General features: G+C 38.6%; 1 protein-coding gene across 1 annotated transcript in view; it reads left to right on the forward strand.

Annotated features, from left to right (window-relative positions):
- cds1 (CDP-diacylglycerol synthase (phosphatidate cytidylyltransferase) 1) overlaps window positions 1-18,975 on the forward strand; it is a 96,591-nt gene that overhangs the window by 74,095 nt on the left and 3,521 nt on the right. Inside the window, exons 6-12 of the mRNA XM_028805611.2 lie at window positions 3,374-3,432; window positions 6,827-6,909; window positions 10,243-10,330; window positions 10,461-10,529; window positions 12,941-13,090; window positions 13,885-14,004; window positions 18,632-18,735. Of these exons, the coding sequence (XP_028661444.1) occupies window positions 3,374-3,432; window positions 6,827-6,909; window positions 10,243-10,330; window positions 10,461-10,529; window positions 12,941-13,090; window positions 13,885-14,004; window positions 18,632-18,735 (673 nt within the window). The remainder of the gene's footprint in view (window positions 1-3,373; window positions 3,433-6,826; window positions 6,910-10,242; window positions 10,331-10,460; window positions 10,530-12,940; window positions 13,091-13,884; window positions 14,005-18,631; window positions 18,736-18,975) is intronic.

The following is an 18,975-nucleotide window of genomic DNA, read 5'->3' on the forward strand; positions in this document are numbered from 1 at the left end:
ACAAAACTACGACACCGGGTAGTCTTTTTATAAAGGCAGAGAGATGACATCTTGTTTAATATATCACGTGGCTAGCAATGGGGTCATTTCTGGACACTATATGGTGGCAGATTTCAAACAAGAAAAGCGCTTAACAAAATGGTGATGTGGTGACATGACTGTAATAATGGTGAAATAAATAAACAACAAAAGAAAAGCACGCAATTAGTGTGAAAACAGGAAAAACTTATTTCCACATGTGCAAAAGTGATGTTCATGACAGCCATCAAGAAGACTCACCAATGCCATAAATTCTTTGACATCTAAGGAAGCAAGAATGTTTCCATCTGTACTCCCCAATTAGAGTTCATGATCAGTTCCACTCATTGAGGACCACAAAGCTCTACAAAGAGCAGTGAAGTTGGCTCAGAATATTACCAGAACATGGCTGCCCTTTATTCAGAACATACACAACACACGCTGCCTTAGAAAGGACACAAGAATTATTAAAGACTATAACCATAGTGTGCATCGTCTCTCCCTTCTTCATTCTGGCAAACAGTCGAGGACCATTAATTCACGGCAGTAGATTTGTGGACAGTTTTTATCTAAGGCTCCTTTCACTGATTCTGAACACTGCACGAGTACTTCTTGTGTATGTTGTGTGATGTGCTATTCTCTGTCTGTGTTAAAGGACTACTCCACCCAAAAGTGGTATTTTTTTAGATGTTACTTATCCAATTTGTAGTGGTGGCCGAGAAAAAAAATCAATTCCATGTTTACATGCAAAATGGTTTCTGATAGAACAGGCGTCTATGATGACCAGTGTCGGACAACAGCAAACATCAGGTCATCCAGTTATATGTGGTGTGCTCATGGAGCTTTTGAATTGAAGATCTGCCTCTTCCCCTAATTCATGAGTGACATTCTGTCTTCAATTCAAAAGTTCATTTCAGTGTGAACATGCTTCCTCTACTTGCATGGCTCTGATTTTTCCAGAAGCATTTATTTAGCAATGTTTTTGCAAAAATGCAGGTGTTTTGCACGTTGTGAACATATTATTAAGTGACTTAACATATAAATTATTCAACACGAGAAACATGAGATTTTTTTTTTTTTTTATGAAAGTTGTTCATATTTTTTATTGTGGTCCAGCGCTGGTCACCATAACCACCCATCACATTACAAAGTTTGTTATCTCTGTTGTCAATGAAACTTTGAATTAAAAAAATATCTCAGCCATCACTACAAACTGTATGGAGTAAGTAGCATATAAAAAAAATAAAATTTTTGGGTGGAGTATTCCTTTGAAATGAATTGTGCGTCGTCGTTTTTTTGCTGCTGTCACTTGTCTGTGGAGATGAGCAAGTAAGAATGCTGAGCCAGCTGGAAGCAAAAAATGTATAGCCAGTTAAATTCAGAGATACAGTCATATGAAAAAGTTTGGGAACCCCTCTCAGCCTCCATAATAATTTACTCTACTTTCAACAAAAAAGATAACAGTGGTATGTCTTTCATTTCCTAGGAACATCTGAGTACTGGGGTGTTTTCTGAACACAGATTTTTAGTCAAGCAGTATTTAGTTGAATGAAATTAAATCAAATGTGAAAAACTGGCTGTGCAAAAATATGGGTCCCATTGTAATTTTGCTGATTTGAATACATGTAACTGCTCAATACTGATTACTTGCAACACCAAATTGGTTGGATTAGCTTGTTAAGCCTTGAACTTCATAGACAGGTGTGTCCAATCATGAGGAAGGGTATTTAAGTTGGTCAACTGCAAGTTGTGCTTCCCTTTGACTCTCCTCTGAAGAGGGACAGCATGGGATCCTCAAAGCAACTTTCAAAAGATCTGAAAACAAAGATTGTTCAGTCTCATGGTTTAGGGGAAGGCTACAAAAAGCTATCTCAGAGGTTTAAACTGTCAGTTTCAACTGTAAGGAATGTAATCAGGAAATGGAAGGCCACAGGCACAGTTGCTGTTAAACCCAGCAGGTCTGGCAGGCCAAGAAAAATACAGGAGCGGCATATGTGCAGGAATGTGAGAATGGTTACAGACAACCCACAGATCACATCCAGAGACCTGCAAGAACATCTTGCTGCAGATGGTGTATCTGTACATTGTTCTACAATTAAGCGCAATTTGCACAAAGAACATCTGAATGGCAGGGTGATGAGAAAGAAGCCCTTTCTGCACTCACGCCACAAACAGAGTCGCTTGTTGTATGCAAATGCTCATTTAGACAAGCCAGATTCATTTCGGAAGAAAGTGCTTTGGACTGATGAGACAAAAATGGAGTTATCTGGTCATAACAAAAAGCGCTTTGCATGGCTGAAGAAGAACACCGCATTCCAAGAAAAACACCTGCTACCTACTGTAAAATTTAACTGAACTGGAGAGATTTTGTATGGAAGAATGGTCAAAAATATCTCCATCCAGAATCCAGACACTCATCAAAGGTTATAGGAGGCGTCTAGAGGCTTGTATATTTGCAAAAGGAGGCTCAATTAAGTATTGATGTAATATCTCTGTTGGGGTGCCCAAATTTATTTGCCTGTCTAATTTTGTTATGATGCATATTGCATATTTTCTGTTAATCCAATAAACTTAATGTCACTGCTGAAATACTACTGTTTCCGTAAGGCATGTCATATATTAAAAGGAAGTTGCTACTTTGATAGCTCAACCAATGATAAACAAAAATCCAAAGAATTAAGTGGGGTTCCCAAACTTTTTCATATGACTGTACAATTTGGGAGTACTTTAACTTGAATGAAATGTACCAAGTTACCTTAGATCTGAATTTGGCATTTTACATGTTTTCATCCTGTTGATTAACAACTAATGAGGAAAAAAAGGTGAAATGCTATTTTATAGGACCACTTTCCTTTATAGAATAAAATTTTGAATCAAAAATTATTGGAAGATCTTCCCTTTCCAACAGCCTTTATTTGGCTTGAATTTGTCATAAAGAGCTTTACAAGTGCCAAGCTGTAGTTACACGTGTTTACAGATATTTTATATACTTTGCCTCAGGGTCACACTGTTGGTCAGTGGAGGCTGATCTTGTGCACAACCGTGTATCCCTTAATTACTGCCTACTAAGCCTTACCTCTGCCGCATTGGTATTATGGCACGTAGACTTGAGTAAAATAAATAATGTTGTGTTATCAACATTACAAATCTGAGGTAGTGTTACTTTTTATGAGACTAGTACCTCTAGTGTGTTGTGGAGCTTCTTCATGATTTACAGGTCCCATTCCAAAACTCCCCATCCTTATTGAAAATAAAATAATTCAAACTAAAAGTTCAATGTAAAAATTAATGCAGAATTTAAAATGTATGCACTGGCATTGCTGAGGTAACTGACTGCATGTTATTACTTTTTCAGGTTTCTGCATGTTTGTATTGAGCTTAGTGAAGAAACATTATCGCCTGCAGTTTTATATGGTGTGTATCAACAGAGTAACTGCAAGTACTAACCTTGCCGGGCAAGTAAAATCAGGTTTAAAGGGAATATAAGGTATCTGTTATTAATTAAATTATTATTTCTGTTTCTGTGATTTCACATATTCTAATAATTGACATAAAAATTACACTTTCCAACTTTGTGTATCTGCATGACTTTCTACTCTTCTACAGCTAATTTCATCAAAACATTTATTGCAATTTATTGCATTATAATTTGCATGGTCTGCAACTGAAATAAAATGTGTTTAAAAGTCACTAAATAAAGCATACCATCTTCTGCATGTTCAAGTCATTTCCATTTATTAAATACACTTTTTCATGATTGCCTCTCCTTTACCTGTTATTTCACAGCATAATGAAGAAATCAGTATAAATGTTGGCAATTAATGTTTTCAAGTAAGAGAACAGCAAAGTATATATAACTCTATATTGGGGTCTTCAGAATCAGTCCTGGAAGGCAGTAGAGACTGCAGGTTTTTGTTCCAACCTGATTGCTTAATTAGAAACAAATGCATGCTAGTAAACAGATCTTATTTAATTTTGTGGCTTATTCATGTTTTCATTATGACATATCACGTCATTCCTATATTGCAGATTTTTTTCTTTCCAGGGATGTCACTTAAATGATTTGTAGCCTGAAGCAGATGAGTAACTCTCAGTCCTTCACATTTTCTCTTCAGTTTCCTTCCTAATATTTTATGTAACCACATAGTTCAAAATTAATAAATGGTGTAAACAGAAACGAGGTAGAGGGAGGACTGCTGGTTCCTTTGTCATTTGCATCTTATTACTAATAAGGAGCAGTTAAAAACAGTGAATCAGCTGTTTAACACTAAAATAAGCAGTTATGGGTAGGGATTCTGAACATGGAAGTCAACTAAAATGTTGCTTAAGCAGTAAGTGCTTCAAAAAGAAAGAAATTGCCTTCTCATTAAGAAATTGGGCACCATAAAAAAAACCTGTAGCCATTGTGGCCCTCCAGGACCAACTTTGCAGACCCTTGCTCTATGTGTCTGTTGTGACAAGATTGAGTCACTCTGGAGCAGACCCTGTATCAAGAAAACAGCAGTATTTCTTAGTACTGTTTAGGGAGGATCTTGCTTAATACAAAAAGCGGAGAAACAGAACAATTAAAGTTCTGTCCTGTGGACCTTTCTAAACCCTTCAGGGTTAATTGCCCAACACTCAAGCTGCTTCCTACCTCCCAACCTTCCTTTACCTTGGTACCACCATTGCTACTCCTCCAGCCTTCTCCTCCTCTCTGCTCCTGTCCACTCCCAACTTCAAAGCTGTGCAGCTGAGGAGGTTCAGGACCTCATAAGGCTATTCCTGGGAGTATTTCTGGTGTTACTTCAACCTACCAGTAAGCACTTCTGAGTCACCTCTATTTCCACAGAGACTCTTGCAAACACTAGAATTCCCAAGAGCCTTTGTAGAACACTGAATCACTGCAGTAGAACGATGCTGCTGCCCTCTAGTGGCCTGTGGAAGCACAGCTCCTGAAGAGTTGATCCCCAGCGGAGGACCTTTCAGCTTTGTAGTTCACTCTGATCTTCTGCTGTCCTATTAATTTCTTATCAAATGCAGATCTCTTAATAATAAACTATAAATTAGCCTGTTCTACTCCCTGTCTACATGCCATATAACTGAGCACAACTGTAACTGTAAGTGAGAAGTCATACTGCTTTAGGCACCTTGGATATGTGGGCAGCTACAGCGGAGTCTGTGTTCCATGCTTGACTTTGACAAACATCTCCATGATTAACATGTCCGGGTCACTCAGGCAAAACCTAAAAGGAAAAAGAGCCAACTGTTGCCATGATTGATAAACTTTTATTTTCTCTTGTTTTCTGTTTGTATCTGTATATCACATTGCTGAATAATACAGGTTGTTTTCAAAGTCAGCAAAATAAAGAAAAAGATTCACTTTAGCGTTCCAAGAAGGATTTTTGTTTTTTTGGACATGATATTTTTACATCACTGCTTTTCTTCTGCTCACAGTGCAAAAACTATAGCTAGACCCTCCTAAAAAAAAAATGAGTGGTGTATCCAAGCAATTGTTTGGGTCAAAATAGCTTTTTAATCCAATGCGACCACAAACCAGCATAACAACTAACCCTTCCACCTGTGGTAAATTACCTGCAGTCGCACCAAGTAATAATTACAAAAAAATTATGAGCTGTAGGTTTTGTGCTGTTGTGCTATGTACATATTACAGCACAAGCTGAATGGACTTTTTATATAGAATAAACTGAAACTGACCACTCGGTGGTGCTTATTGCACAGTTAAAATGTGGTATAATCAGAAAAGCTGATTGTTAACAATATGGACTTTCATTGATACTGTTGACTGAAAGGCGCATGTTGCTTTATTAAATCAAAACCCGCAGTTCTTCATTGATTTTCCTGCTAAGCCTGTTGTTTGTATTTTTTTAACATCCATACCAACACAGTGCCTCCAAATTAACAACTAGGCAGCTTAACAATTATAATATTTTGGTTAAATACAACAATAATATTATTTTTATGTGTGTTATTGTCATGTTAACGTTTGGTCTGGGCTTCTCACCTCTTTAAGGATTCTGTAACTGTGTGGGTTGTAAAATGACCTTTAGAAGTCTTCCCCACCACAAAACTCCACGAATCATTTCATGTTCAGAAATCGGATTTTTTGGAAAAAAAAATGGATATCACAGAGGAGGGATGAATGAACAAATAGTTATTATAGAGAGAAAGTATACGGATGAATGAGCAAATGAAAGCCAAAGATCAACTTCTCTAATCAAAGATATGGTCCTGAGTGCAGATGATAAATGAGAAGTCAGTCGGACAGAACGCTAAATGTGTGTGCAGTGAGTGCAGCTCGAGTCTGCTGACGGATTCATTTAGCATTAGGAACGTTGCTGTTAGGGCCACACTGACACCACGTAGGCTGACTTTTTGGTTTGTGGTTGAATGAATTGGGCGCATTGTGTTGAAGTGCTCGGACTGCACATAGTGACCTGGGTCATTTTGTGCACATATTCAATAACAGAATAAATGCAAGTCATTCCCTTTATTTTGTTATTCAAGGCTTAAATTTAGAATGTGACATGTGTGAGTATAAATAGTAAATCAAATTACTGTACATTAAAGTGTTTAGTTTGTATTGGTAATTTTTAAAATGCATTTGATAATAATGATTAGATGATACAATGATAATAATTATTAGATTAGCAAGTTATGCTTCATTGCTTTTTGATTTATTTAATAACCAGAATGGGCTATTAAAAGTGCTGGGATGTCACTGAAGAACTGTTTTGGTTTTTTAATATCAACTTGTGAAAATTGGAATTTTATTTAAGACTAATTATCCTGTTTTCAAACTTTGCAGTTTGCTTGGACCCATGTGACCCTATTGATTGTGGTTACTCAGTCCCATCTTGTCATTCAGAATCTGTTTGAAGGAATGATCTGGTAAGAAACATTTTGTGAATAAGACACGTGTCTATTTGAACAGATACGTCAGGTCATTTAGCTCTACTAACTTGATTCCATGTAGTTGTGGGTGAGTGTGTGTTGTGTGTGAGTAGGCGGTGTGATGGACCAGTGCCCATTCCAGGGCTGGTTTCTGCCTTGCCACCAGTGCCTCAGCCTACTTTGTGTGAATTTCCCCATGGGATTAATAAAGTATATCTATCTATCTATCTATCTATCTATCTATCTATCTATCTATCTATCTATCTATCTATCTATCTATCTATCTATCTATCTATCTATCTATCTATCTATCTATCTATCTACTTTAACTCCAAAATTCAATTGGACAGGTGTGGGAATTTTATGTTATTTAGAAAATTAGAAACTAGATGAGAGGAACTCATTCAGTCTATCAAACTCATTTATAAGCTGTCCCAACACCTCATCCAGATACTCCTTATATGTTGTCAAGGTCTCTGCTTCAATTTAATAGCTTGGTAGTTTGTTCTTCATTCACAAAACACTTTGTGTAAAGAAGTGCTTTCTGGCTTCTGTCTTAAATGCACTTGCCTTTAGTTTTTCCTGATGTTCTTAACTACATGATTCACCCTGAAGTTGATGGAATTCTGCTGGATCTACTTTTTTGATGCCTTTGATAATTTTGAAGAGCTGGATTAGGTCCTCGTGCATTCTCCTCTAATTCTTTGAATCTGACAGAGTACAACATGTCTTTAAGATCTGGGATGAATTTGGTTGCCCTTATCTGCTCAGCTTCAAGTGCTGGTATGTCTTTTTTGTAGCATGGTGTCTAAGGGTGTACTCACCATGCACAATCACTCACATTGTGCTTAATGTTCTGGGCCAGGGCACACTTTTGTCATGACCATGCAACTTCATGTAAAGCCAAAACAAGTTCTGAACATGGTGTGACAGCATGCAGGTCAAAATGATTTTACTTATTTTGTGGTTGTTTTGGAGTCATGTAGGGCAGGATAACGCTCTACCCTGTTACAGATTTATTTTACTGTTAATTATGCTGCATGTACAAGAAGATTTTTAAGGTGGAAAATGATATTAAGGGTGGAATTTGCAGCTATTGTTGCCAACTGCAATACACGTTCATGTGTAAGGTGAGGATAAAAACCTGTTTTTAACTCAAAAGATACTGAATGAAATGAGAATTGCACTATCTGACTCTTTACATCATTGACATCATGTCTGTGCTTGGGGGCGATCACACTCTTCCTGAATGCTACTGAACCGTGCTTGGGCCCACTCCTTCTAAGCAGACCATGGCACGGTATGGTAGGCCCGGCACAGAGCAATCACACTAGTCATAGACTTTTCAAGGTTACATGTGGACAAATGTGCTTTGGCAAGGAACAAATTGCCAGTATCAATCCACTCTAAAACTGAATGCTGTACTCCACGTGTCTTCACTAGTGCATTATATACTCTGAGCATAACATCCTTGTCATCCATCCATCCATCCTCTTCCGCTTATCCGAGGTCGGGTCGCGGGGGCAGCAGCTTGAGCAGAGATGCCCAGACTTCCCTCTTCCCGGCCACTTCTTCTAGCTCTTCCGGGAGAATCCCGAGGCATTCCCAGGCCAGCCGGGAGACATAGTCCCTCCAGCATGTCCTGGGTCTTCCCCGGGGCCTCCTCCCGGTTGGACGTGCCCAGAACACCTCACCAGGGAGGCATCCAGGAGGCATCCTGATCAGATGCCCAAGCCACCTCATCTGACTCCTCTCGATGCGGAGGAGCAGCGGCTCTACTCTGAGCCCCTCCCGGATGACTGAGCTTCTCACCCTATCTTTAAGGGAGAGCCCAGACACCCTGCGGAGGAAACTCATTTGTATTCGCGATCTCATTCTTTCGGTCACTACCCATAGCTCATGACCATAGGTGAGGGTAGGAACATAGATCGACCGGTAAATTGAGAGCTTTGCCTTACGGCTCAGCTCCTTTTTCACCACGACAGACCGATGCAGAGCCCACAACACTGTGGACGCTGCACCGATCCGCCTGTCGATCTCACGCTCCATTCTTCCCTCACTCGTGAACAACACCCCGAGATACTTGAACTCCTCCACGTTAGGCAGGATCTCGCTCCCAACCCTGAGAGGGCACTTCACCCTTTTCCGGCTGAGGACCATGGTCTCGGATTTGGAGGTGCTGATTCAAACGTTTTAATGATATAACCTAACATTTTATTTTCGTTTTAATCGCTTCTGCAGATTGCTTAGTTGATGTCCTCACAGGTGGCGTAGTGGTAGTGCTACTGCTTTGCAGTAAGGAGACTGTGGAAGATTGTGGGTTCGCTTCCCGGTTCCTCCCTGTGTGGATAGCGCTTTGAGTATTGAGAAAAGCGCTATATAAATGTAATGAATTATTATGAAAGTGTAGTGTCAACATAAACCCCTAAGTCCTTTTCAAAGGTTGCTTCCTTCAGGAGAATGTCTCCCATCTTGTGTTTATAATTCATTTTCTTTTTGCCCACATGTAGCACTTTGTGCTTTTCTAAATTAAACTGCATTTTTTCAAGTCTTTGCCCAGTTCTGAGGCTTGTACAGGGCTTTCTGAATTATTTTTGCTGCCTCCTCAATGTCATTGTTCAATTTTTATTATCTGCGAATATCACACAGTCACTAACTATACTGAAGTCTACACCACCAATATAAAACAGAAAAAGTGACGGTCCCAGGACAGACCCTTAAGGGACATGCCATGTTATGTTAATTTTTGTAAACTTTGTTATCTGACAGTGGTGTAGAATATATAATATAAAAATAACAAAAATTGAGTTTTCAGATTGCAATAAATATTTACCTATCACATCAAATTGTAAGAGGCTGGGCATTGTGACTATCTGCATGGGGTCTTCACCTCTCCCACATCCCACATACAGACAGGTTCAATTTGTTGGTCTTCTTTTACTGAGTGAGGGGGGGATTGGGGGGGGGGGGGGTAGTTTACATGTAAATAGTGTAGTGCCATGTCCCGTGTTGAGCCTGTCATGTGACCAGTGACAACAAGGTAAACATTGACTTCCAATGACCCTAAAATTGGTTCAAACAGGTTCAGTCAATGAAGGATGAATGTTGTCTGATCTTTACTACAGTGAACATGTTCAATAATGCTGAACCATTGGGAGTTAATGCTCTTATTTCTGCCTTATGCATTTTTATTACATTTCATAGAATAACCCACATAAAATATAAACAGTGGTGTAACATAATTTAAAAAAAATCTAAAATATGTTTTCTCCAAATTAAAGAACATGATTCAAGGAATGTTCAGCTTTATGTCTTTTTTAATTTCCACAGGTTCATCGTTCCAATATCCATTGTCATCTGCAATGATATCATGGCTTACTTATTTGGATTCTTCTTTGGAAGGACACCTTTGATTAAAGTAACTTCAGTCTACACATATTTCATTTTATAATTATTAATGGATTAGAAATTCAAAAAGAATTCTACAGTATATCAGACTATACTGTACATAAACCTCTCATTCATTGTCATTATATCTTTTAAAACAGTTGTCTCCCAAGAAGACCTGGGAAGGTTTCATAGGAGGATTTTTCTCAACTGTCGTTTTTGGGTTCTTAGTAAGTATGTGCTGCTGTTAAGTAATCAATAAATAAATCACGATAATTTGTCAAATGAGGTGAGAAAATATCTGGTCAGAGACCAGTAGATAACCTAATAACACTTAATAACAAAGGGATCACACAAAACAATTGATGAAAGTGGCCAGGAAATCAAATTGGGGAGTATCAAACCTGTTAATGTTGTTCAAAAAATTGTGAAAAATAAGAGTTCCTGTCACTAAAGATTCAAGAGTCCCTAATCAAAACACAATCAATAAATACATACACATTTTTTAAATTTGTTTTCTTCCAAAAACTTGAATGCCAAATGATGTGTGCCACCATCATAAATAGTTTTATTCTGACACTAGCAAAATACCCGCGCTTCGCAGCGGAGAAGTAGTGTGTTAAAGAGGTTATGGAAAAAAAAAGGAAACATTTTAAAAATAACGTAACATGATTGTCAATGAATGCCCGTTTCAGTCAGTAAGTCTTATGTGTGTGTTTATGTATGTGTGTATATATATGTAGATGTGTATATGTAGATATGTATATATATGTATATGTATATAAATGTTTATGTGTGTGTGTATATTATATATATAATATATAAACTGATTGAAAATAGTTTTGCATTTACCTTTTTAGTAAAAGGCGAGCTTTTAAGCCTGAGAAATCACCCCGTAAATGCACACGTTTAATTGGACATGTGTTAATATGTATGGTTACACAGTATTAAAAGACAGTGAACAACGTCAGTTACCTTTCTTCCCGCGTTTGATAAAAGGTGAGCTTTTAAGCCTGAGAAATCACCCCGTAAATGCACACATTTAATTGCACATGTGTTAATATGTATGCTTACACAGTATTAAAAGACAGTCAAAAATTAACGTCATTTACCTTCGTTCCCGCGTGTGACTCGTGCTGTAAATGTCTTCCTTGTTTTTAGTTCACGTGAGTACATAGGAGGCGTGATGACGCGATACGTGACTCCGCCTCCTCCATTACAGTGTATGGACAAAAAATATGTTCCAGTTATGACCATTACGCTTTGAATTTCGAAATGAAACCTGCCTAACTTTTGTAAGTAAGCTGTAAGGAATGAGCCTGCCAAATTTCAGCCTTCCACCTACACGGGAAGTTGGAGAATTAGTGATGAGTGAGTCAGTGAGTCAGTCAGTCAGTCAGTGAGGGCTTTGCCTTTTATTATTATAGATTGGGTCTTGAGAACAGATATGATATAACCATGGCCATGAGCTAATGCATCACCAAATGGTGGCACCCACAACAAAACAGAGTTGGTTAATAACACGTAATTGTTAGAATAATGAAGAAAAAATGTGAAAATGGATGTTTCCAAAAGCATGACATGACATTAGAATTTCCACGTGTAACTTAATAGAAGTATACATTGGTGCACATTTGCTTTTTGACAAAATGTTGACGTGACGTGTATAATGTGTGAAGACTGAAGTCCAGATATCAAATAATCACTTTCAAAAAAGATATAACAAAACAAGTGCACATTTATTCAAGAATATAACTGAAGAAAACAAAATTACTTAATTTACATGTTGCTGTCAATGTGTAAAAACCGAAGCCCAAATATCAATCGACATGACTTAGGTATGTCTGCTTGGCTGGTGTAGAGGTAAGAAAGTTGCTTCTAAATCAAGAGGTTGCAGGTTCAATCCCAGGTCTTCCCCCATTTATCATTCTGATTGACACATTTGCGACATAAAGACAATCAGCATTATGACTTTTATGTAGGCTTCAGGGATTCTGGTGTTAACTGATTCTACGTATCCTGCCCTTCCATGTAATTGTTATGTGTAGAACGACTAAATGAAAAGAGGTTGTGCTTTGAGTCACGTCATATGTGAATAATATGTTTCTGTCCTCCCTGAAGGTCACGTTTTGGGTGGTGTCCCAATAGTCATGGTTTGGGTACAGTGTCCATAATTCTGCACAGTAATATAGGGCTGAAATGACTTTCAAGATTTTCCATTTTTGAAGAATTTTTTAGGTCACATGCGGTGTTCCCAGACTTCAAAGTTCTGGTTGAAAGATAACCAGCTGAAGTGTGAAGTTAACTGAAGTTCTGTATTTGCATATTTAGTTGAAGGGTGTTGTACCGTATTAGCCATTATGGATGCTTTGAGAAGTCAAGCAAAATGACACCGTTTTATTGGCTAACTGAAGCTTGCATATTGTAATCTGTTCAGTTAGCCAATAAAACGGTGTCATTTTGCTTGACTTCTCATTGCGTGTTTAGTTGAAATTGTTAAGGGACAGCATTAGGGCCATCAGTATCTCTGTGTCAACTGAGTGCTAAACCTGCCTGAGTGCGTCTCCTTACAGATCTGTGTTGTAAACCGCATTCCAGTTTGAATGCTGAAGGCCATTGTGAACTTCTCCTTCTCTTTTAGTTTGCATATCTCCTGGCTCAGTACACATATTTAGTTTGCCCAGTGGGATACAGCGAGTCAAATAGCTTTGCAGTTTCCTGTGAACCTTCTGAACTGTTTGTGTTGCAAGAGTATACACTCCCATCGCCACTAAGGACTCTCTTGAGATCGGTAAGAAATATTTTATTCATTTCAGATTTTGAAATTAATATGTGAAATGTGACATTGTTTTTGAGCTTTTTGGTAGATGTTTTTTGGAAGAAGAGAGCATTTTCTGTAATGTCCCAGTCATTCATTAAAAACCTCTTTAGTTTGCTAATCAAAATGTGTAAAACTGTACTGTACAGACAAATGGACACTCTTTTGTTTCATTTTAATTCTGAGCCATGTTAATGCATATCCCCAAAGTTACCAAAGTATGGTAACATCTCAATATGCCACAAAAGTTCATAATCCCCATTATCACTGGCAAGGTGTCACGGGGCAGGGGACTAAAGAAAACTGGGTCGCTGATGAGGATTTGAGACAGTGCTAGGCATGGTGGGTTCTTATTAAGGTTTCTTCCCACTTCCTCCACAACCAGGGCTTCTCTGACAAAAGATGAAAGACTCTGCTCTACCTTGTTGTTTGCAGTGGACATTTTAATGAGATGGTTTTGATATGTGCTTATAATTAGGCTCAGCATGGCTGCAAAAGTAGTCCATAATTACTTTAAAGGAGATGTAATCTCATTAATGTTTCATGAACAAACATGTCTAACTTGTTACAAGTATGGACCTGCAAGGAAAAATGCCACCACGTAATGAATGGTGTGTGTTAGCTGAATGTGTAAAGCAAAAGAACTTTCATGATAGACAGAGCAGATGAGTGAGGTCTGGAGCAAGAGGGTATTAGCTGGTAGGGGCATTACCAGGGTGCTTAAGTTAATGGACTTTGTATTAAATTAAATTTTTATTTATTTACAGAAAACAGTGAAGCTGTACCCATTTCAGTTCCACAGCATTGCTCTTTCAACCTTTGCCTCACTTATAGGTCCTTTTGGTGGCTTTTTTGCCAGTGGATTCAAAAGAGCTTTCAAAATTAAAGTAAGTTGGACATGAATGAAGTGTAATTTGTCTGAAATGTAACCTAACTCTTTATGTTTGGAAAGATGTACATGAATTGTGACTCACACAATATCAAGGGCATTATGGGTAATCTGATGGGGAAGGTGACACAAGAGGAAGAAACAAGGAACTGTTGGCAGTGGTGGTGCATATTATTATGTCAGAGTGAGAAGGTGAGGACCGCTTTGGGAGTGGCATGCTGTGTGTGTGTGTGCGTGTGTGTGTGTGCGTGTGTGTGTGTGCGTGTGTGTGTGCTTGGTGACCAGGAATAGAACAAGCTGGGGGAAACTACAGCAAAGGAGAGAAAATGGCAGCCTGGGTAGATGCATACAATGATTCTCCACAATGCTAGGGGACAGAATGGACGGGGACGCCGCTGCTCAAGGACCGAGTCTGGCGGCAGCAGGTAACAGTTTGCTACGATCAGAATATTCCTTGAGCTTGCAATATAATATCGGTACATTTAATGCTTTTATATAGAAGTACAACAGGACTGTTAGGTTGTGTTTAATCCTAATCTTATATTACTATTACTTAAGTTTTTATCATCATGTGCTTTAATTGTTACATACATATGCAACATTTGTTTTCTTAATACAACAGAACTGCAATTTGGCATTCCCATATTTAGCATTTTGCCATATTTTACATTTTTGAATGGTGAGTGGTGGTGATGGCTGTCTTGTTCAGAATGAAGAAGAATTTTGGAATTATACTTATTATATTTACTTATTAAAAACAGTGACCCAAATATAAAAAAGAAACATAATTACATAAAGTAATAATTTCATATTTAATTTTAACTGGTTCCCTGCACAATGATGGCTGCACTGCACTATGCAGTACAGGATATGCAGTTGACAAGACAAGGTGCATTTTTCATTGTACTGTTAATTGCAAATATAATCTCAATAATTGTCAATTATTAATTTTGTCATAAAGCACCCCTGTTAAAATGTTCAATTTGTTGCATGGGCCTCATAAAGGTGCAGCCTGTCAGTGTCAATGCTGTACAAAAAGAGGTAAAGTAAACCAGAGTTCAGGGTATATTGCTTTTGATTTAAATCTTCAAAACTTTGTAACAGTTCAAGATAACAGATAAAAGCTAACAGATAAAAGCATTACATTCACATTTGATTGAAGCTGCCATTTTTAAAAGATGTGCTACAAGATGAAATTATATTTATATCCAGAATTCCCCTTATTTCGATTAATTACCTCTTTCAAGTGAACCCTGTTTCCTGTAAAAGTGTGCCCTGCAATGACCATCAACAGAAGCCTAAGGCCTCTAGGAAAAGCAGGAGTTGGTCTGCAGCAGGAATGTTTTACTCTTGGCCAATCATGTCCAGCATATTGCAGAGTGAGGAGCTTGAGTGAATTAATAATATTAAACCCTTGTTAAAAAACATATAAAAGATACAGAAAGGTACTCAGTCACATAGTTCTGATGCATCCACTTCACAGCACCATAACTAAGGCCCATCATCCAAGAAAATCTACTGGGCAAAGGCGGAAAACACCGTTAATTAACAAACAAATATAGACGAATTAAGAAAGGCCAGATTAAAAAAGGAAACAGAAGAAAGGAAAGATGCGCACCGGGGTGAGACCCTTGTGAAAACTTAACATGGACTGGCTAGAAAAAAAGCAGTCCATCAGATGAGCATTTTGTGATTTGTGCAGAGTTTAAACATAACCTCATTCAATATGACCATAACAGTTAAAAAATATGGAGGCAAGCATATTAATAGTTTATGTTGAATGCTTTTCAAAAAAGGTTGATAAATCTTTTGTTGCACAAGAACGAGTCACCTACAGCCTCCCTGTGTATCACTTTAACAGATGGGCCACCCCTAAGTCCTGAGTATCTCACAGTCCCAGCTAGAATCTCAGCAAGTCTCACTGATACCTTAGCCAGGATGAAGGGCTCCATGTTCAGCTCAACTTGGCAAAGATGGACCTTCTTATTATCCTAGCCAGCCTGTTTATTCAGCACTCCCATCTGTGTTCAGATGGTCTCACCATTGCTGACACCCACCAAGTCCGTATTCAGCCTTTGGGGTGGTGATTGATGACCAGCTGTCTCTTCTTCTTGCAGATTTACTCTCCATAACATCCACAAGATCAGTCTGTATCTGACAGAGTATGTAGCACAGCTCCTAATCCAGGCACTGGTCTCATAATGTCTGGGCTGCTGCATCTATCAGAAGTACTGACAAGTGCCACCAAGCTGTTGCAGATGCTTCCAACTGCAGTGGCATGTCTTGTCTTCCACCAGCTGAGATGGACACATATCTCTCCTCTTTTCATGTCAGTCCACTGGTTTCCAACAGAGTTGTCAGTAGATTAGCACCCATGTACTGTATGTAGAGACACTTGTGATGTCTGGTGCTCCTTCTCAACCTCCAAGGTCTGCTCATGGACAGGTCTGATGATACCACCTCAGCGTGGCATCAGATTTCAATCCAGACTCTTCTCATGTGTAGCACCTCGCTGCTGACATCCATCCAAATTGCTGACTCTCTCTGTGTGTTTTGAGAAACATTTGAAGACTCTCCTCTTCTTTCTCATTGATTTTGGTTTGGACAGGTTCTTGTAACAAAGATGAGATGAACTACTGTAGTCTTGTGTTGTTCTCTTTGGTTCTGAACTCTTCACTTACAGTGGTGTGAAAAACTATTTGCCCCCTTCCTGATTTCTTATTCTTTTGCATGTTTGTCACACAAAATGTTTCTGATCATCAAACACATTTAACCATTAGTCAAATATAACACAAGTAAACACAAAATGCAGTTTTTAAATGATGGTTTTTATTATTTAGGGAGAAAAAAAATCCAAACCTACATGGCCCTGTGTGAAAAAGTAATTGCCCCCTTGTTAAAAAATAACCTAACTGTGGTGTATCACACCTGAGTTCAATTTCCATAGCCACCCCCAGGCCTGATTACTGCCACACCTGTTTCAATCAAGAAATCACTTAAATAGGAGCTGCCTGACACAGAGAAGTAGACCAAAAGCACCTCAAAAGCTAGACATCATGCCAAGATCCAAAGAAATTCAGGAACAAATGAGAACAGAAGTAATTGAGATCTATCAGTCTGGTAAAGGTTATAAAGCCATTTCTAAAGCTTTGGGACTCCAGCGAACCACAGTGAGAGCTATTATCCACAAATGGCAAAAACATGGAACAGTGGTGAACCTTCCCAGGAGTGGCCGGCCGACCAAAATTACCCCAAGAGCGCAGAGACGACTCATCCGAGAGGTCACAAAAGACCCCAGGACAACGTCTAAAGAACTGCAGGCCTCACTTGCCTCAATTAAGGTCAGTGTTCACGACTCCACCATAAGAAAGAGACTGGGCAAAAACGGCCTGCATGGCAGATTTCCAAGACGCAAACCACTGTTAAGCAAAAAGAACATTAGGGCTCGTCTCAATTTTGCTAAGAAACATCTCAATGATTGCCAAGACTTTTGGGAAAATACCTTGTGGACTGATGAGTCAAAAGTTGAACTTTTTGGAAGGCAAATGTCCCGTTACATCTGGCGTAAAAGGAACACAGCATTTCAGAAAAAGAACATCATACCAACAGTAAAATATGGTGGTGGTAGTGTGATGGTCTGGGGTTGTTTTGCTGCTTCAGGACCTGGAAGGCTTGCTGTGATAGATGGAACCATGAATTCTACTGTCTACCAAAAAATCCTGAAGGAGAATGTCCGGCCATCTGTTCGTCAACTCAAGCTGAAGCGATCTTGGGTGCTGCAACAGGACAATGACCCAAAACACACCAGCAAATCCACCTCTGAATGGCTGAAGAAAAACAAAATGAAGACTTTGGAGTGGCCTAGTCAAAGTCCTGACCTGAATCCAATTGAGATGCTATGGCATGACCTTAAAAAGGCGGTTCATGCTAGAAAACCCTCAAATAAAGCTGAATTACAACAATTTTGCAAAGTTGAGTGGGCCAAAATTCCTCCAGAGCGCTGTAAAAGACTCATTGCAAGTTATCACAAACGCTTGATTGCAGTTATTGCTGCTAAGGGTGGCCCAACCAGTTATTAGGTTCAGGGGGTAATTACTTTTTCACACAGGGCCATGTAGGTTTGGATTTTTTTTTCTCCCTAAATAATAAAAACCACCATTTACAAACTGCATTTTGTGTTTACTTGTGTTATATTTGACTAATGGTTAAATGTGTTTGATGATCAGAAACATTTTGTGTGACAAACATGCAAAAGAATAAGAAATCAGGAAGGGGGCAAATAGTTTTTCACACCACTGTATGATGATCCATTTTGTATGCTTATCCTGTAACACCGGTTCCTAAATGCTTACTTGATTATGTTGACCTCTTTTATAAGTCATTTTGAATAAAATCACCTGTCCAGTGAATAAATGTAAACGAGTCCCTCCAGAAAATCTAAATATGAAGCACACCATTGGCCATTTTGAACAGATCTGAACAGCGATGGTAGAACAGAAGCAGCTTGAGTAGCTCCAGAAAATGATCTGCTTTCTAATTCATAGTTTCTTCTTGTAGCACAATTCATCAATACAAATTTTTTTCATGCATCACAGTTTTAATAAAAATTGTTTTTTTATTTTAAGGATTTTGCAGATACGATTCCGGGTCATGGTGGCATCATGGATCGATTTGACTGCCAGTACTTGATGGCAACATTTGTTCACGTATACATCACTAGCTTTATCAGGTGAAAACATTAATTGTAAATTATGAATTGTTTGTTTTTACTGATGAAAGAGTGAATTTTGTTATTTAACTAGTAAAAAAAACCCATCTTTGTTGTTCTTTGTGCAGGTGATGTAGATTTGTAAAAAGTTTCAGATTTTTGCATTGGTGATTGTGATCTCCTTAAAAGAATGAATACAATTACAGTAGGGAGGCTGAGCCGTTACTGGGCACCCAAACTCTGGAGCGTTCAGCCCACCAG

The sequence above is a fragment of the Erpetoichthys calabaricus genome, chromosome 7 (assembly GCF_900747795.2).
Source record: "Erpetoichthys calabaricus chromosome 7, fErpCal1.3, whole genome shotgun sequence".
Classification (NCBI taxonomy): domain Eukaryota; kingdom Metazoa; phylum Chordata; class Cladistia; order Polypteriformes; family Polypteridae; genus Erpetoichthys; species Erpetoichthys calabaricus.